Source organism: Aedes aegypti, chromosome 2 (assembly GCF_002204515.2).
Source record: "Aedes aegypti strain LVP_AGWG chromosome 2, AaegL5.0 Primary Assembly, whole genome shotgun sequence".
NCBI classification, from domain to species: Eukaryota; Metazoa; Arthropoda; class Insecta; order Diptera; family Culicidae; genus Aedes; species Aedes aegypti.
This window is the reverse complement of record NC_035108.1, coordinates 198,965,633-198,993,216: the sequence shown is the minus strand read 5'-3', so window position 1 is coordinate 198,993,216 and position 27,584 is coordinate 198,965,633. Positions and strand designations below refer to the sequence as shown.

The following is a 27,584-nucleotide window of genomic DNA, read 5'->3' as shown; positions in this document are numbered from 1 at the left end:
TTTCTATGATTACTTATTTTACTGACAGGATATAGTAATCACCCTGTACATCTATAAAGAAATCACTAAATAAATTCCTGGTAGACTGCACGAAAGTTTTGGAGAAAATTTCTAGAGAAATATGTGAGAGAATCCATTAACGAATTGCTAATGAAATCGTTCGAGTAACTTAAAGGAATTGCAAGAACTTGAATTAAATACTGATGAAAATTTTGGAGAAAATCATGAAATATACTATTAGCTGGCTTAACGTCAGCGCTCTCAGAGAACTGACTGGTTTCTCTAAGGAACCCTTATAAAAATAAGATTTCCTTTTTTAGTGTTTTCTGGTTCCTGTTCGGTCTCTTTTTTCAGGCTTGTAATCTTGAAAATCACTATCTATTCAATTAAAAAATACGCTGCTAAAGGTTCTACTTTGAAATTGTAGAAGATACGTTCTTAAATTTCTTGGAATTTAATTGAACAACATTCTTAACTGTTGAAATTAATTACAAAAAGTCCGGTTTTGCCAATTATGATTGATGATTCGTAGCTTCCCCTCTATGGTAAAATGTATGCTAACTGTTTCAATAAGGGACACAATAAAGGTTAGATAAACCTAGGCAAGCAAACATAGTAGTGGGTTAGCTAGCTGACAATATAGTAGTATGTTAGTAGTCATATCAGTTATACGTAAGGATTACAACTCTCAAATAAACAGACGCTGCTCGTATGTAGTTAATGGAATAATTGATCAACCGACGTCACAGGAAAGCTTTTGTCAAAGACACCAAGCAAAGATGAAGCACACTAATTTCAACTTCCAGAAATAGAAATACCTCGAAACAGCTTATCGATAAGGAAACTACTGCAAGAGGACGATTTTGTGATTGGTATTATACCGTTTGTGTTTTGGTCGCCTTCGCCAGTCTTTCCACTGTCCTCGTCCCGGTATGTTGAATCACGACTAGAAGAGAGTAAGCTATTTGGTAGGAACATCAAACGAAAAGGGAGACAAACATTTGCACGTGAATATTGACGGAAAGGTAATGTTATTTGAGTAAGGATCATTGATACCAACCTCGTTCGCTTCGGTGGGGCAGGCGCTGTTTTGCCACGTTTGTTGGTAGTGCGCCGCATTTGCACCCCAGTTGTAGCCGGTTTGTTCGGAAATGTGCTGAGCTTTGAGTTGGACCCAGTGTCTAAAACAAAATTATTGTTATCCTTCTAGGATTTGCATGTAAACTTTCATGAAACAATACCCGATATTGGAGTGATGACTGGCTCATGTTGAGGTCCCTGTTGCGTGCCCATCTGAGGCTTCTTCGCCATCTGTGGTGTGAGTTGTACAGGTTGGGCAACACCTTGGAGCTGTTTCTCTACCGCTTCAGTGATAGATGATTCCTGTCAACAAAAAATCTATACGGATAAGAAAAATTAGCGCTTGGAGACACTTTTTCTGCAATTACCTGAAACATGTGCTCTAGGTCGTGGTGAATGCTTTTGAAGGTTGGTCGGTCCTGAGCATTCCACTGCCAACATTTCCTCATTAGTTCATAAACTTCCGGAGGACAACCGGGCGGCCTTTCCATTCGATATCCAGATTCTAATCGATGAAATACTTCCGTTAAATCTATTCCGGGATACGGCGACATGCCGTATGTGGCTATTTCCCATAGCAGCACACCGAATGCCCAAACGTCCGACTTGGTGCTAAATTTGTTATATGCTAAGCCTTCTGGAGCAGTCCATTTGATAGGAAATTTGGCACCCGCGTGAGCCGTATAGGTGTCGTCTCGCATTAATCGGGCCAGCCCGAAATCAGCCACCTTCACGAGGTTGTTATCGCCTACGAGGCAGTTTCTAGCAGCCAGATCTCGATGAATAAAGTTCCGACTTTCCAGATAGCTCATACCGGATGCTATCTGAGTAGCCATGTACAGTAGCGCCACGGCATCTAAAGTTTCTCGGCCAGCCGAGCGAAGAAAGTCCAGCAAGTTGCCATGGCTCATAAATTCGGTGATGATGTAGAATGGTGGTTCCCTTGTACAGACACCTGAGCAAAAGAAAAAAAATGAAACATTGTTATTTATAGCAACTCTTTGGTTTAATCTATATACAATGACAATGTAAAGTATGGTAATAATTTGAAAACATTTTAGAAGTGTTCGGAACATGCTTTAAACAATGATCGACGATATAAGTTCCATCCAATTGATTTTCAATAGCACTGTTACACTACATTAAAAAATATGTACATTTCCGTTAAATTTTCGGTAATCTTTCATTTACACGACTTTGATAGACTATTTCTTTACGATAAAAGGGATTTTATGGAAAGTGCTTGAACAAACTATGTTAAAATGCGCTAAATTATTTGATTTTCAATAGGAGATTGATTGATATCGATAGTTTTACTAGGGTAAGTGAAAACAATTGATATATTTCACTGAATATGTGAAATAACGTTTTGAACTCATGCGTAAACCACATTCATCACACTGTCGACTGGGAGAATGCAAAGTTGATTAAAAACGTCTGAAAAACATCTCACTTGAATGCATGGGAGTCCATGTATATCGCAACATCTGATCGTCCTCTAATGAATGAGGACGATGCTCCAATTGTGTCTCCACTCTTCCACCTGACTAAGCTGAAAATGCAGTAACCTTCAACACTTCTCGACGTATACTGACTACAGTACGAATACTAGTGTTAGTAAATTATGTAATCAGTCGGACATCGTCCCGTAGATGGGCAACATCGAGACGGAAACCGGTCGACTAAAAAGGTAGTTTTAACTCCTTTTAATCGTTGTAAGAACAATAAGTGTTGTGTCCTGTCTCACGTCGCGTCTTATAAGTGGTGTCAACTGTTACTCCGTAACAAGTTGGCAGCGTACAATCTTATTTTAATATTTTCAGTGGAAAAAAGTTGCGGAAAACAATTTCCTGTACCACTTCTTAGTTGTCCTCTGTGACAGTTTCAAACTGCAATAAAAAAAGTTTTAGAATTAATTCGACGTAGACCTAAAAATAACTTTTTTTTTTCGGTAGCGATAGGGGTAGTACTGGCACTTTTAATCTGCCCTAAGCTCCTTCCCAGCATTTGCTTTCATAAGCCTCTATTGCGTTCATCACACAGACGTTCCTAAGCAATGTTGCTCAAATGGTCACTGTGTACCCTAGCAGCAATCAGCCCTTACCGTAGTTTTGCAGTCTAGTAGTTCAGACTACTATCAAATTATGATAAGGACTGAAATGCTACTAGAGTGATTAAAGTGAAGAACAAAATAGTTTTATTAAAAGGTCCTCATTCCCCATTTTATTTTATCATTCACTGTCACATAATTTCCTCACTTTTGCTGTCGTCACTTTTGTTTTTGACACTAGCACTTCTACATCCGATTATCATGTATGAACTTTCGTTATCACTTTCCACTATCATAACTAAAAGTTTCACCAATATTACATCACGCCACTTTCATACCAATTTATTTTATTACCAATAATTGAAGGATGTTTATTTTTTACTATTTCATTGAACTACGAATTATCACAACAACCGTAACAAAAAAAAACTTCGATCACTTCTATTGCACTCGCTGTTATTATGAACACGGTCCTTGTAAAAGTGTAAAGAACTAGGCAATAGTGTTTTTGTTTAAAGAAATAAGTGCAAAATGCATACTGCAGGGCTGGTAGCAAAAAGTGATACCAAAAAAAGTTAGTTTAGTGACCAGATTTGAGGAATAAGTGACTAAAAAGTGACTTTAAATTCTCGAAAAAGTGACTAAAAGTGACTTGAACATCGAACCGTAACCAGTTTTATTTCAATTCTATTTCACGAGCAATATCCAATGTGATATTCAATATGATCTGCTGCAGGTAGTAGTTATTATTTTTCCAAAATTTCAATTTTTTTTCGTATTTGGGTTGTATCAATTTTCAATCTCTTCAAAAAGATCGAAGTACTGCTTAATATCAATGTATCATAGACGCGTCCTTCGAACGCCGACAAAGGGAGAACAAATGGTTGACATAAGCCTGAGTGACATTGAAATTTTTCATCAGTAAGTTTATTGGGAGGTACGTTTGGCCGAATGGATATCTAATCTATATAAATAAAAACGGAGTTGTGTTTGTATGTCAGGAAATGGCTTACGAACGGGTCAACGGATCTGTATGATTCTTTCTCCATTTTGTTCGTCAAGGGTTCCGACGTGTTTGTGTGTATTAAAGTTCTAGGATATTCACCGGGAAAGTTGGAAAAACGAGAGTGCACGGAACTGTCATTTAGTATGACGAATCATAGCGGTTTTCAACAGCCTACTTGATGGCAAGACGGAGTTTGCTGGGACCACTAGTTTATCATAAAGACGATACGCTTAATTAGCTGTTCTTGTGAGTTGTGCTGTTAAAGTAGTAGTTAGCACTAAGCTTCTAATATTTCAATCAAAATTACTTAGACACTTTCATGATTCACTTGGCATTGGGGTTTATAGTCGGTCGTAATAAAGTATGCAATAAAAAATACTTTAATAACACGCATATTATAGTAAAATATAAACTCTATGGCTTTCAAAAAACCCGAAGTGCCGAAGTGAATAAAAAAAAGCTATGAAGCATTAAAGCATAAAAGCATTTGTTTGGAGAAAGCATGCATGATTTCATTAACGATTCAATGGAAACGATAAATTCTTTGAAGAATTTCTGTATTACCATTCTTATATATTAACCCATGGTATCATTCTCAAACAACTTCGAATAGTTCTTTAAAATAATATTTTTAGGAACATTCCTAAATAGATGCTTAAATACATGCAATAAAAAAGGAAGTAAACTGATTTTTTTTACGCACCCACGTTATTTCAAAAAATGACGTAAAAAACCTGAGATATTTTTTTTTCATACAAAACAAAATATGTCATAAAACTTCGAAAACCACGAGGTTTTTTACGTCGCTTTTAAAATAACGCGTTTTTTTACGCAAGACGCCGAACGACTTAAAAAATTCTTAGTGTATATTCTAGGTAAGATCTACCCGGCCATTTGTAAAGGTTTGGTTTGCAAAGTCTGTCCTAAGAAGTATGAAAAGTTTTTACTCTCGAATAGAACATTAAATATCTATTCTTTGTTTAGTGTTTTAGTTTGTCTGTGGTTTTAGTGTTAAATACCTCTATAATATTTAGTAAAGTCTGTACCTGAATGGTTTTGTTAATAAAACGAATTTTGAAGACAAAGAGAATAATAAGGATGCATATTTCAAAACGTAGTGTTCGTCAATAGTTGATAAACATCTAATTATCCACCACAAGGTATGAACAATTCTATGGAAAGAGAATGCACGACATATTAAAAAAAAACTAGACGTTCAAACCTTTAGTTTATAACATACTAATAAAACATAGATATTATTACGTGGAACTCTATGAAGCATAATTTTTTTTCCAACCTTTTTTCACAAGAAAACCATGAAGCTGTTTTGATGATGACCTAACTTAAAAATTAGCCTAAATTGAAAAAAGGCCGATTCATAATTTTCATCCAAAAATGTAGCCCAAAATAGTTGAAAAAAGTGACTTTTTGACGTAAAAAGTGACTTTAGTTGAAATGGCTTCAAAAAAGAGACTTTAAAGTGACTGGCTTCAAAAAAGTGACCAAATCACTAAAAAGTGACTCGCTACCAGCCTTGATACTGATATTATTATGTCTATGGTATTAACGTAACCCTCACAATCACTTCAAATTCAATTTCAAAAGTTCATCATCACTAAGCAATTCCTCAAGTATCATTATCACCCTCACAATCATTAATTTTATAACGACGAATGTTACACAAAAACTCACCGAATACTCACTTTTAAGTCACATAACAAAAAGTTGGATCATGCGTTAGCTTCGAAACCTATCCACCATTACCGATTAGTACAAAGGATGCTACAATTCATTTAACAAACTGCAACAACAAGTAGTGGTGCATAAGTAACTACTGAGCCCTGGCGCTCCCTCCATTCGAAGAGTACCTGATAATATGCAGAAACATATCAACAGATCCTCAGCCTGTAAGCAGCCGTTTCATGAATGTCGTGGAATGTCTATGTAAAGCTAGTTCAAAACATAAAAATGGGATATAGGTCGATCCACATAAAAAAGATTCTAAGTACGCTATTGAAGGATTCCGTTTGATTCCCGAAGAGTTATCCGAAGTCTTGTGAAGTTGGTGTGTTCTGCAAATTTGTGTGACTTCTGAAATTGAACAACTTTGTTGAACAGACTAACTTCCCGCAACTTACCGTTTTTGAATTAAATAAAAAAGTCTCTCGATTACTTACTTTTGTCTTGGAACAACCCTCTGAAACTCTATGGAAAATGACTGCAATGTAATAATTCCTTCACAGGCAAAATTTCAGGTTATTTGTAGTTCGTCATCCAAATTTCAACCAATTCGGACTACCAGAAGCTGAGATACAGCACCCCAAACTTGAGTATTTTGTATGAAAAAACATCATTTGGTTACTAACTTATGTCACTGACTGTATACCTACAGTGAACAGTGGAATCAACAAAACTGTATGACGTTAATTCAGGCCCGGCCAACGTTTTTGTTCTGCGAAATTCAAAAAAGGTGCCAGTCAACTACCTGGTTTGACTTTCTCAGGGCTCGTAGCGATCAGATAACAAAATAATAGTGACTTTAGTGATCAAAATAGTTACTAAAAAGTGACTTAAATACTACTGAACTTCAAGAACTGAAAATACGTCCTATGTGAATACTAGCCAAGCTCCATTGGGTGAATTTAAAATAAATAGTACCTTCAGAACTCGACTCAATTTTAATGAACTCGAGACAAACCGAATTAGATTGTTGCACAGATAAAAATGCGGCACTCTAAAACAGGAGAAAGAGTCATGATTTCGGTAGGATAGTGTGTTTTCATGTTATGAAAATACACCATGACCAAAAGTCATGATGGCATTTTACCGTAACGCCGGCTGTACGATACTTTTACAATTTTTAGCGAAGAAAAATGTAAATTGAAATCCTCAAATCATGAAGCATGTATGATGGAACCATGAATAAAAGTCATGGAAAAATAAGCACTATAGAAGGGACGAATGACCTTCGGGTTAAAGTCCCTCACAAACAACAACAACAACAACAACAACAACATAAGCATTATTCATGGATTTAGTCATCTGTCATTTATGATTCATATTTTTTACACGAAAAGTGGCAATTTCAGTCATGAAGCAGTATCTGATATCATGAACACAGGTCATGAAAACATAAGCACTTTTTATGTATTCAGATGCCTGTCATTTATGATTCCAATTTTGGTTCTAAAAAGTGGCAAGTTTAGTCATGAAATCATGAAGCAGGATCCTTGAATCATGAACTCATTTCATGAAAACGAAACATTATACGTCAATTGAAATAACCTAAATTTTTCCAGAAAGTTAGCCAACAAACCTATCTTTCTTGACACCTTAAATTGCAAATCACACTATATTTGTCTTTATGATAACAAATTTCTATCTCTAGATGTTTATGTTTGAAATTACACTGCGGAACACGTTTTTGTCTCAAGCACCAAAATTCCACTATTTACTTGATTAAGAGTTGCTGAATCGATTACCGTTTTCAAAAATATCATAGCACGTATAGTTTTTAAGATATTCACTGTTGAAAATGCTAAATTTGACTATTTCAGCTAACTTGCATGCAAGTTTACCGGCCTGTATGGCAATTTATTCGCTTAATTTGTAACAGAATTTAAACTTCATGTCTATAACTATTATCAACAAAGTTCATAATATTTTTGATGCTCAAAAGTCATTTTTTGATGGTTTAGAAAAGTATTGTGTTTTGCCATATAAGTGAAACGAAAAGTTTTGTATGGAGACTGTTAGTATGTTGAAAATATCGATTTAATCTAAATTTAAGCGTGCAATTTAAGCCAGCTCTCTCTGATCACAAACAAAGGGTGCTCATTAGGGCGATTCAAAATTTCAAAATGTTTGAAAATCCAATCTTCTATATCTTTCTTATCATCTTTACCATAAAAATAGTACTCTATTCTGTGCAATTTTTAGCTTAGTCGGTGATGATTTAAAAGACAATGTAGGTTTATACGGAAATTACTACGGATTTGCTACTGCTAGAGAGATGGAAATCAGTAGAAACTATTATGCTGTGCATGAACCACGTGGTTATTTATACGGAAGGAGGAGAGGAGTATGGGTTTTGGCCAAGGATCCTTACAAATTTGCGAATTTTTGAATGGACAAAATACCTCGCCCCTCCCTTTACAGAAAGCGTTGTGTTTTGATGGGTATACATTTTTTCTTGCAAAAGAGGACCACGTGATTGAGTTGAAATCGAATTGAGGTTCATGAGTCCTCTCATGCTATCGACGACGTGTAACTTTTTTGCGAATTTCACTTAAATTTAGTCCAATTGTAAAGTATATGCGATGGTTTTTGGTTAGCGTACATGCTAAATACACAGAATTTCAAGCCGGTACTTCTAGGTTGTAGTCTTGAAATCGAGTTTACAACCATATGCTGAATAAAAACAGGTTTGAGATTTATGGTCCTACTACTTTTGACACAAAATATGACGTTTCAGTCTCCAAATTATAAAATTGAAGAAATGTTCCCTATGGAACGGACAGTTATATAGAAGTTTTTAGCATGATGTTGGTCTCCATAAAGCAAGTGCTCTGCCAAAAATGGATATTCTACAAGAAAGAAAACATGGATGATATTGAATTCAATATAATTTTTTTAGAACACTCTTTTTCTAGTAGTGGCTTTTTTTTGTCGCACTTTTTAAAGTTTTTTTATGCTCATACATTCCTGTTGATTCTTTCTGCTTGCAAATAGGTTATTTGTAAAGTTAAATATATTTATAAATGCAAAATGCATAATTGAAATCTATGAATTAATCTTTTAATCCAACATGTCTAATGTAGTGTTTGTGACAAATGACTATTTTAAGTAATAGGTTTTGAATTACTACTGTTATATAATAAGTTAAATGACTTACCAATCAATTGCACCAAGTTCGGATGTTTCATTTCCTTCATTATAGCAGCCTCTTCTAGGAAATCCTTTAGTGCCATTGTATCTTCCTTGAGTGTCTTTACCGCTACCGTATTCCCGTACCGTTTCCACACAGCCTCATACACTTCTCCGTACTGACCGCCTCCTAGCTTATGTTTCATCACTATGTCCGTTCGGCAGATTTCCCATTCATCCGGTTCAGGACTCAGAGGGAATACTGTCGGTTTGTTCTGCTTTGGTGCCGGATAAAGCAGTGGCGTTATCAGTCCATGGCCCTCGTGAAGTACGCTGTGATGATGTACCAGTTCGGCAAGGGTATTAAATTTAGCCTCTGCAGTTACGTACACTTTGCCATCGGAATCTTCCGATATCCTATAGTGGTAGACACGTCCATCGTACCGTAAACTTATACTACGTTGTCCCGGAGAACTCTCGCTTTCTCGCACCAGAAAACTTCCATTAATACCGGAACTAAGCAAATATTCGGCGGCATTTCGCGAAATCGGCCCATGATACCAGGAGTGCTTTTCTAGTGAATTTAGCGGAGTGACGTAGTTTGAAGGAACCCACCCTACGTGACCCGAGTCGGAGTGAGCTTCACACCATTCTCCGGATTTGTTGTAGGATAATATCCGGACTTGTTCTCCCTTTCGTAAACTTAATTGGTTTTCACCACCTGCTTTAAAATCGTATAGTGCAACAAAAAGTTGTGGGTCGTCCTCTTCCGGTCCGGGAGCCAGCAAATTCTCTTTGGATGTCCACCGATGTGCATTCTCGAAACTGGATTGAGCCGTATTTGAACTACCCTGGGAATGAAGCGTTCCGGTGTGGTTTTCCGAGCCATCTTGGCTTTGAGCAAGTACATCGCCGGGAATGATGCTGCCGGGTGGTGGGATGTGTGGTAATGGACGAGATTGTAGCAATGCTTCTGTTGGGTGAAAAGAGAAATTGAATAATGAAATTAATTAACCATTGCGTAATCCATAATCGAAATTGCGGATATGTATCCAGCCTAGGGAAAAACACAAGCTTGTTACAGTACTCATTCTCCAGCTTTGAGGCAATGGAAAATAATTGATGCTTGGATTACTGCCGACACATCAAATGGAGTCGAAAATACATGAAGCATGTAAAAGTAAAAATTTAAATTAAACCAATTAGCGATTGCAAATGCCACAGTCTTGCGGTAACGGTAAAAGGCGATTGCTAAATTTATCCACGAATGAAAAATATTTGGAAAGGATTTGCGCAAATTGATCTTTGAGGAGTGTTTGAAGATGCATTAGGCAGAGTGCTAGAAATAGCATTGAAAATGCCACTTGAAAAGAGCGATCTCATTTGAACGTGGCTTACAGCAAATTCAATAGAAAACACGATATATCAATTTAGAGAAATTGAGATATTTTTGACGGTGTTGCAATTAAAGTAAATTTTACAAAGAAAAAATCAAGAACGAAATGCTGACTGAACACCGAAGAAAGCATATAAAACAAGCGAAAGGAAATACTTAGGGAATTTGTAAAGATGAATAGAGAGTATAAAAGTGGGATGCATTTGTAGCCACGGGGTTTGAGTAAAATGTTTGCAATTTTCCTTCTGGCAAGTCAACAACAAAGCTTTCTTCTTGTAAATCTGCCGTCATCTCACATAATAGGTTTGAAGTTGTACTGTTTGCTGTTGTTGCTTGGCACACGCTTGTTTGTGTGTAAAAATGCACCTAGCGCTATCCAAGAGCTGTCAGTAAACAGAGGTTTTTGTGGTGTTTGATACGAGGTGCGGAACATAAAAACTACAAGTGTCTTGTCTGCATATTTTTGTGAGTATGCCTTCAAAGCGGTACAATTCTGTGCTTTGGTTTAGTCTTCCTAGTTTGTGAGCGATTCACCTATTCCGGTCAACTATATTTCACAACCGGGTGTTCAAAGTTCATAAGGGATAACTTATTTTCTATAAAACAAAGTAAAAATCGTCTCAATTTTACAATAAGGTACCAAAGGTACCCCGGGCAAGTAGAACCTAAAAAAATGGCAGTTCAGACAAATTGCTTTATATCATTCCCGAATTTTTTTTTTAATCTAATGGCTCAGTCACTTTATGGTAGTATATTTCTTGCTGTTTGCATGAATGGGAAGTGATGGATACGAAATATTGAGCACTTGAGAATAAATTCTGAAAAATGGGCTCGGCGGGGCAAGTGGGACATATTTCCAACTTGTTAATCCACCTCAAAAACTTGATCGTTGTTATTAAATGAATGCACAATCAGAGTGTTTCATATTGGACACATAGTTGATGTAAATTAAGGCCGCACGGGACGTCATCATAATCACCCTATCCATTTCAAGAAGCAAATCCCAAGAACCACTCCATATATCGATGCGAAAATGTATCACTATGATTCTATATATGTAGTGCACATCCCGATAAATTTTCAGCTTCATCGGTTCAATAAAACTCGAGATTTGCTTCCGCAAAGTTTTGATGATTATTGTTAGAGTGAGACGAAAGATAGGGAAAATAATACGGTCTCCCGTGTCCCCTTAAAGGTGTAGTTCGTTGGATGCAATATTACATCATACTTAGGATTTCATGAAAATTCTTTATAAAAAGCGTTATTATGTGATTTTCAAAATATTTCTTATAAAAGTTACTTATTGTAATGTACATTTGAAAACTTTTAATTACTGAAATTGAAAAAATGCGTTGTTATTGCTGTAATGTTTGGCAGAACATTTCTTATTGGGCGGAATCACTTTTCGCGGCCACAACAATGGAAAAATTGAAAGTAAGGTTTTAATGAGTAGGAAAAGTGTTGATTCTGTTAATTAAACCAAAGTTTGAACTACGTGTTTGCTAAATCGAACCCAGACACCTTTAACATGGCTTTGCTTTGAAGCCGCGCCACGGGTTCTAACCACTTGGCTAAGGGAGGCCCCGACAAAGTTATGAAGTGCAAATTGTTTGATGAGTTTGTTTATTTATAGAAACCCTCTTTTGTGGCTTTTTCGGTCAAACGTAGTGAAAGCGGGATAGTTATTTAACTTCCAACGTTTCGGCTCGTGGTTGGAGCCATCCTAAGGATTTGTTCACGAACATTGCTCCCTAGTCGCAAACTTACATTTCAAAACTAATAAATAGCAGAAAAAAAATCAACAACTTAATATGTATCGCAATAACAAAAATTTAGAATAAAAAGTATTTAATATTTTTTTTTCTCTAGGACTTTTAGAAAAATAATGTCAATTTAATTATTTACAATACTTTACAAGAAAAAAATCAAAACAAACACTCGCACACACACTCTTTGACGATAATAACCGAATCTCTCATATAAGGGATCCCTTCTTCTTCTTCTTCCTCCTGGCATTTACGTCCTCACTGGAACAGAGCCTGCTTCTCAGCGTAGTGTTCTTATGAGCATTTCCACAGTTATTAACAGAGAGCTTTCTTTGTCAAAGTTGCCCAGGGAAGTCAAGGAAATTTCCTTTACGAAAAGATCCTGGACCGACCGGGATTCGAACCTAGACACCTTCAGCAAGGCTTTGCTTTGTAACCGCGGACTCTAACCACTCGGCTAAGGAAGACCCCATATAAGGGATCCCATCCCAAGCATAAAGTATCATCTTACCTGCCACACGATATACGGTACTTTGGTACAGAAAACTATTCGTTTTTAACTGTGGTATTCATCACAGGACATTAAGCTAAGAAGCGGGCTTTATCGCATTGGGGGCGTTATGCCAAAAATAATGAAAATCATTAGCCTTAAGGTCTAGGTCTTGAATTTGTGATTACCTGTTAACCTCCCTTTGTCATAAAAATGATCAATATCACTAACTATTCGCATCTTTTGTGAACATGTCATCTATATAATTGGGCTTATTAATGAGAGAAAACAATATATAATTTATCACTACCGAACTAAAAGGTAACAGCAATGAACAAAGGCAGTCGACTTCGACCGGAATTCTCAATGCATCCCATCATTGGTGCATCAATAAAACAAAAAGCGGAAATATGGCATCACCAAATATCGTGCGTCTGCCGTCGGTCATCAATATTAATTGTGAATGACAGCGTCGACGTCGTCGTCGTCGATTGGTTCCACTAATTGTTTGAAAAGATACCATACGGCATCGTATGAAGCGCACACAGCATTGGACAATGCATATATGTAAAACGGAAGCAACGAAAATTGCATGAGAAAAAACAAACACGAAATTTGTAGATTATTATGCAAGCCGATGAACGGCGGTGTTGCATATGCACCTGAAATATGCATATTCCGTAAGCATTCACGTAGATGATCAGTTACGTGCAGTTTTTATGTGCAACATACTTCCATGTCACTTGGTTTGATGGTTTTAATATGGAAACTCTGCCGACTTTGTAGCTTTAATGGCAATATTTATTTATTTTACAATGATATGTTGAGGACTGGAATAGTTTTTGTTATTGAGCAAAAGAAAAATCGCGAGCTCGAGTCGCGGTTTGACAAAGGATCTTTTGAGGATGGAGATTCTATCAAGTTTCCAGGGCAAAATACCGATTGTCAAAGAAATATCTCGGTTAATGATTTTTAAAGTGCTCGTAGAACCCACCCTAAGCTGAGAAGCAGGCTCTGACAGAAGTGAAACGTAACGCCAAAAAGAGAAAGAAGAAAGATGAAAAAGAAATCAGTTTGTTTAAGTGAAGTATTAAAACATGATTAATGTTTTCAATCCGATGAAAAAATCTAACCTTATTTATAGAACTATTCAAACCAATCGATTTTCCAAACAGGCACGAGAATTGGCAATGATCCAAAACTAAATCAACCAAAGAGATGTTGCTGCAGCAACTACATTTGCGTTACCGATATGCCTATATCGTCTACCGTGTGGTACATTATGCTTTTGCAGTGACCACGGTGACCGTGAATCAAAGAGGACGAGATGCTTGCACACGCCAGATTCCATACTTATACCTATCGGTCAAGGTCACTTCTATAGTTGAAAGATGTAGATTATACCGGATGTGAAACTTGATGAATGGATAGTGTTTAATGATGTTTTGATTAACGGATCTTTATAATTATTGTCATACTATACTTGATTTACGGTAATAGCCTTCACAGTATTAGGTGCCTACATCAGAGTTCCAAAATTCTTGCCGTTGTTCGATCAATTTTGATGTTTTTTTTTAGAAAAATTACAATAAGTTACATTTTTGATACATGCTTCAAAAATTTTAAATCCGATGATGGTTTCAGATTGAATTCAAAACTTGCAGATAATCAAAATAGAATGTAGTATGCAGAAAATGCCTGGAATTACATCGAAAATTCTAATAAATTGATTGAAGCCTTTCAATGGCCCAAAACTCACGGTTTTCCACCCTTTGAATTAGTGATCCTTTATAGAGAGATAAGCAGAAGTAAAATGGAATGATTTGGGAACAGACCAGCAGTGCTGATTTTGCTCGGCGTCGAGAATGATATTGTAACACGGACATGACTTCCTCATTGCTAAAAAGTGTATTTAGTTTCGTTATAGATCTTTGAGCTACATATCAAAACTAATAAACAGCCGAACAAATCAAAAACTAAATGTCGCATTGACAAAAATTTAAAAAAGAATAATATTTCATTTTTTTTGCTTCATGCAAAATCACTTTTTCCGAAATAATTTCAAGTGGATTACATTACTCCTCAACAAAAATTCAAAACAAACATAACGCATGTTCGTTTGGCTCACATTTTGACAGCTCTCGCTGCTCGATTGGCTCACACTTTGACAGAAATGTCAGCTTCCGCGAATCTCTCTTATAAAGAATTACTACTTTGAATCAATGCCGTGTCATTAACCCTTCTACCGGCAGCTTCATTTTTTACCGTCAACAAAATATTCAAATCGCGATAACTTGACTTTCGCGATAACGATAACATTTTAGTTTATCGATATTTTTGCACCATTTTTTCACAAGTTCTCGAAAAACTCTTCTAGATTTATAATCTGTTTCAAAATTGATCATTGGTCGTCTGGATCCGGAGATATTCCAACATTTCTTGGGGGACCGACGCGTTAACCATAACCCACGTGAATTTCTCAGGCTACAGTATTTTTATCGTTTCCGAATGTTCACTCCTCGGAGTGTTACACTAATGCGAGTATGTTGTGAAAAAATGAATCGGTTTGGTTCAGCCATCTTTGAATAATTGACTGTTTAACGATAAACTTGCGACGATCGACATGCCTGGGAATCGAGAAAATTTCCTTTACGAAAAGATCCTCGACCAGCGAGATTCGAACCCACGACCCTCAGCATGGCCTTCCTGAATAGATGCGCGTTTACCGCTACGGCTATCTGGACCCTCTCCAAGAGTACTGAACCGATTTCTATGATTTTTCAGAGTAGCTCCTTATTACCTGGCATTGTATAGTGCACATTTTATTTTTTTAATAAATTTACCAGAAACAAAATGGCCGTCAAATACATTTTATATGGAGAATGTCGGTCCCACAAGGAACATCGGAATATCTTTAAAACTAGATCACGAATGATTAATATCGACACGGATTCCTAAACTAGAAGAGTTTTTTGAGAACTTGTGAAAAAATGGTGCAAAATATCTGGAGACAAAAAAGTTATCGCGTTTTGAATATTTTTTAGCAGTAAAAAATGAAGCTGCCGGTAGAGTGGTTAATTGAGGGGTTAGAAGCAAAAGGGTGTAAGTGACAAAAATGTAGTTTTGAGAAAATCGACTTTGAAGTTTTTGCAGAAACTTTTCAGGCCATACAAGCCATTGGTAACCGATTGTGTAGCTCATTGTTTTTAAATGAATGAACCAAGATAAAAACTATCACCATTGAGAGATAGAGGAGGATCTTCACTTCATCTTAGCATTGTTAAAAAAACGTGAAAATCTATTCGTTTGCTTAGAAACAACAAGCTACACACTTGGCTAACAATGGATTTTGGGGCGAGATCGTAAATAATTCGAGAATTAGAACACTTTACTGAAAACCAACAAAAATGTAATTTACACCCCTTTGCGTTTGGACCTCTCAATTATGGATTGGTTCCAGGGGGGGTATACGCAACGAGGTTCGCCTAACATTCATGTTTTGTGGATGTATTCGTTTGGCTCACAACGCTGCTAGGCATCCCGCTGTTTGAGTGTTGAAATGCATCAGCATTTGCTGTCTGGCATGGCCCGCATTTCGACCTGTGCTGTTTGGGTCCGCCCGCGTGAGAGATGATGCTGTTTGGGACGGCCCGCCCGAGAGATGATTGTTAGGCGAGCTTTGTTTGTAGTTGACAGCCGTACACCCACCCTGATTGGTTCAGACCATTTTAGGATACTCGATGACAGGTTCCGAAAGGGCTCCATATGGACATTTTGGTAGCCTTTCTACCATTCTTCATACAGAAACGAGCAAACCTTTTATCTTCTTCCTACCGTCGTCAGGGGTGACTTTTAAGGTATCATGGAAAATTTAACTTTCACGTGGATGAATACTATTTGAAAATATCACATTCATGCCCATTATATTAATTGTTATTGTAAAGCTCTAAAAAAATTGAGTGGAATACGTTCCATTTGATTTGTTCTTATTGCGAATCAATTCTAGTTTGTTTGGCCCAATGTCATCCCCTCAGAGTGGTGATATTGGGACAATTTTCACTCGCTTCCTATTCCAAGGAAAATAAATGAATTTAAATTATTTGTTAGGCATTTGGAAATACATCACCGTAAACCGGGGGTGATCAATTACTTTTTCATAAATTTGTGTTGTGTTGTCTTTCGGAATTCAAATATTGTCAAATAAATTTTGACAAAATCAGTAGTCCATTCATATTTATCAGTATATGTAATCGATTTTTCATTAAACAATATTTAACATACCGTAAAATGGGGTGTTAAGGGATGAAAAAAAATCGACTCGAATTTCAAGCAACTTCTAGTATGCCAATAATTGAACAAAAAACAGCCCTACCATTCTCTCGTCATGTATATCAAAAGCCAAATACAATTATGAGGATCCTATCGCAGATTTCTGAGATAATTATAAAAATGTGTGATTTTTTACGGAAATGCAAAATGGGGTGTTAAGGAATTTGAGTTTCGTAAATGAAACCATATTTTGACAACAACAAAACATAATCTTTTTGGTCAATAACTTTGATGCTTTTATTCAATTTCATAAGTTATGTTCAACCTTAATCAGATAATACATCCATACTATTGAACTTGGAACTCCTGCAGACGCAAACCGCTTTATTTTAACTGCTAAATCTTTCATAGTTATTAATCCTATTTAGAAACTATCAATACATCGTAAAATTGTCTTGAAACGATTTTTATACTTAAGTGCAACAGTGCAACCTATATATTTGCAATTCACGAATCCTATAAGCTATACAGAGCAACTTCATAAATAATCTATAATATAAGGAGAATTTTAACAAGCTTTTAGTTTTAATAAAGGAAACGGCCAATTTGCCCTGTAAGTAAAACACAACACTTAAGGTGAAGATGAATCGAAGCCAAAGTTCAAAATTTCAAGAGCACGAATCTGGAGAACCGAACACCCGTTTGAGCAGAAAACTTAATCGATTGGTCACTAGCTGGTGGTGACCAATCGATTAGGTTTTCAGCTCAAACAGATGTTTGGTTCTCCAGATCCGTGCTCTTGAAATTTTGAACTTTGGCTTCAATTCATCTTCACCTTAACAAAGTATTGCATTGTTTTGCTGGTCTCTCGATAAGTAGATGGGTTTACAGTTCGATAGGTAGATTTGGTTTCACTATTCGCGCAACTCTTCATTTATAGGCTCTGAGAATTGACAAAATATTATTATTATTTATCACTTCATAGGATTACCTCTAAAAGGATCAATGGCTTCAAAACCATTTCCAAATAAAAGAATAATTCAAATTCTCCAAACATTTTACTAGTGTGATCGAACAAATTTTGGAAATAGTATCAAGAAAATCCCATATTTACTTAAATACGTTGCTATCAAGATTTTACAACCAGATTTACCGATTTTCGAGATTAGTCATTTTTGATAATATTGAGGATTAACAAAATATACCCCATAACTTTTACAATGCAGTTTTACTTCACGGAACAAGCCAAAAGTATATTGGAATATATTACGGCATAAATCGAATGAGTTTAGTAACTTGTAAAAAGTAGAAAAGATGATCCCCTAACACCCCACTTATTTTCAAAACGGGACTTTTCCCATAAGAAATATTAAAAGTCGAAATCTAGATAAAATTTTCAAAAGTGTTTGTCTGCGTTGTGATCGCAATTCAATATACTTATCTCCTAAGTTACTCACATATTTTTCTTGATATTGTTTCATAGTATTGTAGGTCAATGTATTTAGCCTAAAAAAATCGAACAAAAATGTTTTGAATTGTTTTCAATATCTAGACTCCACAATACTTTATTTTAATAGACATTCCCAATCACATAATGCAACTCACAATCTTCCGAACAAATCAAGCACTTCAGTTGAATGATACATCGATTTTCGATGTTTTTGTGACTTCTTAAACTTGATGAAGAAGTTCAATCCCTTAAAACCCCACGAGTCCCTAACACACCATTTTACGGTATTATAAAAATAGTTTAAATATCAACAAATTAAAATGACACACTGGGGCGAAATTGATCACCATATAACAAAGCCGGTATAAGAATACAAAATTTCCCTTTCTACTTAGTTTAGTTCTCCTGAATCTGAAAATGATGTCAAAATTCTTACAACTCGAGTGTCTGATCATTTTATTGCAATTAAGCATTGAAAATCTGCCTAATACGCCTAAATGTAGGCACTTTCCATTAAAATGAGCACATTATTTGAGAAAAAACGGGTTTATGATCAAAAAACTATACTTGCTATGCTGTATGATATCGAAAATGAGTTCAGTAGTTCATACTTAATCTTACACAACATTTTAAACACTCAAAGTTGATATGTGTGCATAGCACCAGAGTTGTTTAGCACCGACATTTCCAAGTGTATTGCTTACACCTTCAAAAAGTGTGAATATTTCTATGTAAAACTGACCCTAATAAAAATGATAAAGTCCAAAATCACCATTAGACATCTTTAAACTAGAAAACATGGAATGTCTGTGTTGCCAACGAAACTTTCAGCATCCTTGGGAGGGAATGTCTTTTAGTACTGACTTGATCAAATTCGTCCAGTGATCAATTTGCCCCCGGATTACGGTACCCATGAACGTATTCTCATGTTAAGCAGAAAATTTCAAGTAAAATTGAAAAAGTTGTTTAAAAATAAATTAGGACCCAATCTCATCTCCAACAACTGTATCTATATTTCCACTCCATAATTCATGACACGACATTTATTATATTTTCTGATAAAAAATCCGTCGTACGGTATCAGATCAGATAAAGGGTAGTCCATTAATTACGTAAGACAGCTTTCGAAGTTTTTCAACGACCCCCCTCCCATCATCGCAAGATTTTTTTTGTATGAAAATTGAAAAAAAATTGTATGGCGCCTTAGAAATCTCAAACCTCTCTCTCCCCATAAACCCTCACGTAATTAATGGAAAATCCCTAATCGGTGACCATCTTCCCGGAATGACATTCGTCTCCAAACTTAAAGAGGTGATCCTGTCAAGTAGATCAACGTCACAATGTTTTTCTATAATTTTTTATATGGTTTCAGGCATTTTCTACATAATTTCTATTGCGATTTTGAAGGTTATCCCAAAATTTGACTTTATTCACTATCGAATCCGTAATTTTAACACGGTAATCAACTCTCGCGTTCAGTATCTGCAGTCAGGCCCGGATTTGGAGGGGTGCCGAGGGGGCAAATGCCCCGGGCCCCCCGATTCCATACGACGATCATCGGAACTATTCCGTTTCAATGAAAATTCTTTTATTCAAAATTCAGCAAAGTGACACAGGTTTTTGGAAAGATACTGTCAAATTAGCAGTGCCCTATGCCCTGAAATAATCTTGATAAGATGAAGATACTCGCTAATTCATACATTCTTGATTGTACCATTAGGATACTGAAACTACTATTCTATCGAACACATCTGAATTATACCAGAAATACTATATTTTTATATTTTACTGTTCTACATTATTACATTTTTTTATTTTTGATAAGAGCTTCAAAATTGATTAATATCTACTGAATTTAAATAATTACGAAACTATAGCATCATCTGCAATTTGTCGTGCATAGTTCTTCCAAACTTTTGAATATCTGGAACATTAGAATTATAAAGCAAGGAACTTAGTCATGAGCCTTGGGGAGAGCTCGTACAGCTATTTCTGGAAGATGTTAGTTGACCGAGAGTGAAGCCTATGTGCTTTCTGAAAGCAATTGCTCCTTGTTCGCAAATACTAGTCGTGAGTTCCTTTCCTGTTATGAAAACCAAATTGAGTATTTCAAATCATACTGTTCAATGCAAAATAAGTTTTGACAATGAATGCATGAAATCAGTAAATTTCTCCACAATAAAATAAAATAGTTAAACGATTTGCTTATTGCTTCAATAATGCCTATCATTCAAGTTCATTTATTGGAAATATCTGCGGTAAAATTGAAAAAGATATGAATATAATATTTGCTATTGTTATCCAAGTCTCGATTAATCAGATAGTCTTCATTTCAACTGGAACATTTTTAATTTTGGACTTGATTGAGAACAATTCTATCAAAAATCAATCTAATCATGTGCTATATGCGACTTTTCAAGTAGTTTATACAGATGGTTTATATTACACAATATTCACGAAGTGATATGGGTATAGTCAAATTCGAGTAATATTATAATTGTTTTGATTTTTCCGGATACTTCATTCTCATAGAACTTAACTTTTATATGCTTAGCGTTTTCCGCTCATTTTGTGCCAAGGGCCTCCGTCAAGAGATCTGACCCGGGCCCCCGAAGCCCAAATCCGGCACTGTCTGCAGTGATTGATTTCTCTTTGGATTGGATTTGCATTCTCTTTGGATTAGTACACGAAATTGAATTGAATTTAGGAACATTTTACAATGCAGTGATTGAGTCATTGTGGCTATCTGCCGTAGCGGTAAACGCGCAGCTATTCAGCAAGACCAAGCTGAGGGTCGTGGGTTCGAATCCCACCAGTCGAGGATCTTTTCGTGTTGGAAACTTTCTCGACTCTTAGGGCATAGAGTATCATCGTACCTGCCACACGATATACAAATGCAAAAATGGTCAATTGGCAAAGAAAGCTCTCAGTTAATAACTGTGGAAGTGCTCATAAGAACACTAAGCTGAGAAGCAGGCTTTGTTCCAGTTGGGATGTAACGCCAGAAATAAGAAGATGATGATTGAGTCATTGTCCATAAAAAAACTCAAGCAAGAGATTTGTAAAGTAGATCTCTAATGAGTTTGAGCAAAAATAATAACTGACATAGTACGGCAAAAAGATACATCTGAATTTTAAATTATAAGAATAACCCAATGTCAAAAGTTTGGTAAATAAGCATTGCAATATAATTAATTATTGAGTTCATTATTAAATTAGTAAGGGAACGTCCATAAATGATGTAGCTTTTTCGTAAGAGGTAAGAATCTAGGATTTCATCACGGTTCTGTTTCTAAAATAAAATTAAACAAAATCGGTCTCTTTTGGATTAACATACCATGTGTTCTGATTAATTTTCTCTAACTTTACGACGCACATAGATGCTACTTGTGCATTAACTTTGCAAAAAACAAGGAGAAATCAGCCCTGGATCAGGTTTTTCAACATCAGGTAAAATTACACACCTGATGTGTTGGCCCAGAAGAGCTTGATTTTGTGGGTATCGTACTTAGTTTTGTGTAACTTCGTTTAAGCGTATTGATTTGGGCTCTTGAACTATTTGGACCTCATAGTTATAAGTTTTTCTTCTTTGCTCTGTTCGAAGTTGTGCGCATTTAAGTTGTTATGCTAAATATTATAGCATTGCATAGACTGGCCGTACATATCAACGGTTGCTACACCGTGATTGATCTGAACTGGTAAGAATTGTATTTGTACTTCGATCCAAATGACAATAGGATGGGACTTTCCGCTTACTCTCGAAGTGCAATTTTAGCAGCTCTCATACTTTTGTTCAATAACGGCGCCGGCCAAGTCCTTACACTCTGTTGGGATGGGGAAGGAATATTAGCGTGTAGTGATTGTTGCTTCTCGAGACCGAGAATAACACTGCATCTGTACAATCACCACGGAATTGCTGTTGATTAGCGACGGAGGAAAAAAATCTGGGAGTCACCTTTGGTCGGTGGTGCGATCAATGATTTATCTCTCGATGAAATCAAACTGGTAGATATTGGTAAAAGGGGCCTTCCTTAGCCGAGTGGTTAGAGTCCGCGGCTACAAAGCAAAGCCATGCTGAAGGTGTCTGGGTTCGATTCCCGGTCGGTCTAGGATCTTTTCGTAATGGAAATTTCCTTGACTTCCCTGGGCATAGAGTATCACCGTACCTGCCACACGATATACGAATGCGAAAATGGCAACTAAGGCAAAGAAAACTCTCAGTTAATAACTGTGGAAGTGCTCATAAGAACACTAAGCTGAGAAGCCGGCTCTGTCCCAGTGAGGACGTAATGCCAAGAAGAAGAAGAAGATTGGTAAAAGATTAAAAAAGTACGACAACATTCATGATGTTGAACTATTCAAAGGTTATGTTTAGGGATCATCCAAATATGACGTCCATCATTCAGGGGAGGGTGGGGGGTGGGTCTATGAAAGTCTGACACTGCATGCATGCATGAATAAGGTATTAGAAAAAGCGTGACAAAGGAGGGAGGGGGGTCTACAAATCTCGAAAAACGATGGACGTCATACTTGAATCGTCCCTTAGTAATGAAGAAAATATAAAGGTATGTGTATATTAAAATTGTTTCACACATGAATGAGGGTTTATGTCGACACGTGTAGTGACGAACCATCCATAGTTTGTTTGAAAATGACCTAAATGTAACGTTGTCAAATGAAACGAGCTCACCAGTGACAATCCATCCTCGACTGAACACGAATATTTCTTCGCACTCACAACGCAAACCGTCGCTCACTCCACAGGAGCATGTAACCGAATCAAAAGACTATATGCTAAACTTGAGATGCTATACTCAATATTATAATGCTCAGACTACAAAAAAAACTTTGAAATATCTAGTACTACATTTTGAAGGTAATACAATCAACTCTCTCTTACTCGATATTCCGTATCTCGATGTCGTGTTAGAGAACCATACTAAAAGTTGGTTTCCATGGCTAACTCGATGGTCCCTTAAATCGCAGTTGCACTGGTTTTGTGTTCTGTAACTCGATACTTCCCTTACTCGATGGTCCCTTCAATATCGAGTAAGGGAGAGTTGGCTGTATATCTAAGAGGTATAACTAGCATTACAAGACAAAGCATAAATGCTTTTCTTTGAATAGTTATCTTGTGAAACTACAAACTTTTGCTTCGCATTGCTCTACATGTTCCTGACACTATCCCATTATTTCTAGAGACTTTTTTATTCCTCATCTCAGTACTAGGGTTTCAATGCTAGTAATGGACCCCTTAGTAGTTGAAATTCACTCTCGACACTTTTCCGCAATGATATCTCAGACGGATATACGTTTTGTGGAATCTGATAACAAGTTCAATATCTTTACTTCATAGTACGCTTATGAAACACACAAAATCATTCGATTTTTGCAGCGAAATATACCTTTGGAAAACTGTTGTCCGAATGCCTATTATGGACCCTCCCGGGGTCCATAATAGGAATGTTTACAAATTTGATGCTACGTATTATGGACCCTCCATTTGAATCCCATGTAATCCGGCTCGCTGCCGACGTGCCTATTATGGACCCACCTGGAAATGCGTATTATGGACCCTCTTGTGTGGTTTCATTTACAAAACTGTTCAAATATCTGTATTTGTGCGTCTCAAACCAAATATTTTGTTTGAAACTGGTGACTAACAATGTAATAATGTTGCTTTGAGTGTTAATTTTATGTTTTTCTGTAGGGGGTCCATAATACGCAAAGGGTCCATAACCGGCATCGACTCCCTATCTATATTATTGGTTCATTTACCTTAGCTTCATAGATGGGCCATTTTTATATCCTATGTTCTATTAAATCCCCTATTTAGAAATGCATTTCAATTCAAAATCCCTTCATGTGGGCCTTCCTTAGCCGAGTGGTTAGAGCCCGCGGCTACAAAGCAAAGCCATGCTGAAGATGTCTGGGTTCGATTCCCGGTCGGTCCAGGGTCTTTTCGTAATGGAAATTTCCTTAACTTCCCAGGACATAGAGTATCATCGTACCTGCCACACGATATACGAATGCGAAAATGGCTCCCTTGGCAAAGAAAGCTCTCTGTTAATAAATGTGGAAGTGCTCATAAGGACACTAAGCTGAGAAGCAGGCTCTGTCCAAATGAGGACGTAATACCAAGAAGAAGAAGAAGACATGAGCTAAGAACTGAGATCATGTTTTTAAAATGATGAAGTAGATTTGATTAACATGAAAGGGGTCATGCACAAATTACGTCACGCTCCGAGGGGGGAGGGGGTCAAGCCAAACGTGACAAGCCTTACAAAAAATTCGGTGGACTCGTACAAAAAACGTGACAAAGGGGGGGGGAGGGGGTCAAAAAAGTTGAAATTTACCGTGACATAATTTGTGTACCATCCCAAAGGACAGAAGGATAGGCTATTCGGATCATTCTTCCTGTTGCTTAAGGTACAAATAAATCAGCAAAAAAATGACATTTGGTTGATGATTTAATTTCTCTCGAACTACCTACTAGAGATGAATAGCGCGGCACCCCATGCGTCCCATTGACCTCAGATGTTCGCGTAACAGGCAGCCTGCATAATTAGATGCAGTAAGCAGCAGCCAGTAGCATATAATAGCATGATTGCACATTGCAAACAGCATTCCTCCCTGCCATCGAGCGCCCGGCGCAAACAGTCAGTCTACAGTGGTCTGTCACTTGTCTCGAATCTTTTTTGTATTGTATAGTTGTTTCTCACATAAGAAACACAGCTGGTGGCCCCTCTTGTTGCCAATGGTAGGTACTACGAGAAGCAATTAGCATGCGCATACAATGAATATAACCCGTTCGGTGATTACCGTTCAACTTCCCCTAAGTAGTTACGGCATTGTTTTTGAGAAGATGCAGTCGTAACTTAATTTTTTTTATCTGACTACCTTGAGGGTTAAATCATTCACTCTCTAGCCCCCAGTTAGCATTATGAGCATAGGAGTGAGATTTCCAATCCACAAATTGTAGGTTAAATTTCAGAGCTGGTCAAAGATCGTTATTTAGACGTGTTTAGTACAATGGAAAGCAAAGCAAATCCTTCAACAAACCGTTTCTAAGTCATCATTATTTTTACACTAAAATCGATATATTTTTTTTCCAATTTATTTTCACCATTTTAAGGCTAGTTTCCGAAAACACATTGCATTGGCATTGTATTGTTGGTTTTTTACCCTGATTCTTAGCATTGTGTTTTTATAAATATTTTTACAGTTGTTAACTGAGAGCTTTATTTGATGATTTTGCATTAAAATATTGTGTAGAAAGCAGGAAGATATTTCTATGAACCTGGGAGGTCAAGATAATTACTAAATCGGAATGACCCGGCAGGATTCGTACACGCGTTCGTCGCATTATGTGAACTGAATTATGATTCCTGCCTCTTTCAAAAATAAATCACATTTTGAACTAGTTTTATAAAAAGGCAAACCTTGTGCTGAGCATCTATTTTCTGGGTTTATATAAATAGATGAGTTTCCAAAGCCGTATTTCATCATGGCATTGCTCTTACCTGCGAAATAAAAATAAATATAAACTTATTAGAAAAAATGTAGATTTTTCAAAAATATTCTGTTATGTCAGATGTTATTTTAAAAGTTTATGGAAATTTCAAAATGAAAATAATGAATTTCCTAAAATAAGACTGTGTGTATTTGACTCTGTCGTTAATTAAATTCATAAACAATACAAAAACAATAGACTATTCAACATATTTATTTTTCAAAGCAGTTCATTTCAAGCGTTGAAAAAATACTGCATACAATCAGTTAAAAGGAAACAAAAAACTACAGGATGAGCCAATAAAAAACACGTTTATGCTTATGATTTGTGAAACAAAATGATGGAGTTCTGTTTGATCCTTCGACCTTGACGCTTGCTCCTGCGGGGCGGGCGACGAGGGCAGGATCAAACATGTCCCCAGTAAACACAAAGTCGTATACGATAGCGCATAAGAGTACAAATGTGGAGGCGATATACGTACATGCGCCATAAGGCTGCATGCAAAATGTACGTATATCGCCTCCACATTTGTACTCTTATATCCCTTCATATGCGATGGTGTGTTTACTGGGTCGCGCGTCGGTCGTGTTAAGTGAAAAAGTGCCGCGATCGATTAGTTCTGTTTGATCCTTTGACCTTGACGCATGCTCCTGCGGGGGCGGGCGATGAGGGTAGGATCAAACATGTCGCACATCGGTCATGTAAAGTGAAAAAAGCCGCGATCGGTTAGTTCTGTTTGATCCTTCGCTCTTGACGCTTGCTACTGCGGGGGCGGGTGATGAGGGCAGGATCAAACATGTCGCGCGTCGGTAGTGTTAACTGAAAAAGTGCCGCGATCGATTAGTTCTGTTTGATCCTTTGACCTTGACGCATGCTCTTGCGGGGGCGGGCGATGAGGGTAGGATCAAACATGTCGCGCGTCGGTCGAGTAGTGAAATGAAAACGCACCGCGGATCGTTAATAGTGCTTGATCTATTGATCGCGTCACTTGATCTTGCGTGAGTGAGTGATAAAAAAAAAAAAAAAAGAACACGGACACCGTCTTTAGCCATTTAGCTGCACAGACTGTAACTTAACACTAGACAACGGACAAGCATGCTCCAGTGGCACTGCCAAGAAACATTCCTGACGAAAAGTTTTTGCGTGCGATTTTTTTTTTTTTTATAAAATACTGATTTTCTCATGTTGTTGTTAAAACACAAATTTAAACAAATGAACAGCAAACAATGAAATGAAGAGCAAACAATTTTAGGTTGACTCAAAGCTGTGATTACCATAATGTTAGACTTTGTTTGAGTACACTGGAAAGTTATTAAATTGGCCCACATAAAGTTTTTTCATGCTTCAGCAGGTAAATTAAAGAATTGGGTTGTTTAGTGATGAAAAGTTAATAGCTTTTTAAAAGCTTGATCAAAAGGCCCATTTTTTTAAGTATAACTCAATTTTATTGTTCTTCAATAACTCAATTTTGATATTATAAATGATTTAAAAAGATTTCAAACCGTAGACTCAATTATATTTCAATTAACATAATGATAGATTGTCCCGAAGTAAAATTTACCGAAGGGTGATTCAAAGCTGAATTCCATAAGTGGATGAAAAAACCGAATTTAGTACTATACCATTTAATTCCACTAGAGTTTGTATCCTTTGACAGATACGCGTATTTCGACCTCAACTGTAAGGCCGTCTTCAGTG

The 27,584-nt window shown here is 36.7% G+C and overlaps 1 protein-coding gene across 4 annotated transcripts in view; it reads right to left on the bottom strand.

Moving 5' to 3' along the window:
- LOC5571049 (tyrosine-protein kinase Abl) overlaps positions 1 to 27,584 on the bottom strand; it is a 117,324-nt gene that overhangs the window by 12,322 nt on the left and 77,418 nt on the right. The window contains exons 2-6 of one of the 4 annotated variants that reach the window (XM_021843674.1): positions 9,031 to 9,975; positions 1,449 to 2,035; positions 1,242 to 1,383; positions 1,061 to 1,181; positions 819 to 961 (exon numbers count right to left, since the gene is read on the bottom strand). In XM_021843674.1, the coding sequence (XP_021699366.1) occupies positions 819 to 961; positions 1,061 to 1,181; positions 1,242 to 1,383; positions 1,449 to 2,035; positions 9,031 to 9,975 (1,938 nt within the window). The remainder of the gene's footprint in view (positions 1 to 818; positions 962 to 1,060; positions 1,182 to 1,241; positions 1,384 to 1,448; positions 2,036 to 9,030; positions 9,976 to 27,584) is intronic. The other 3 variants (XM_021843676.1, XM_001659438.2, XM_021843677.1) reach the window with 3 other exon arrangements.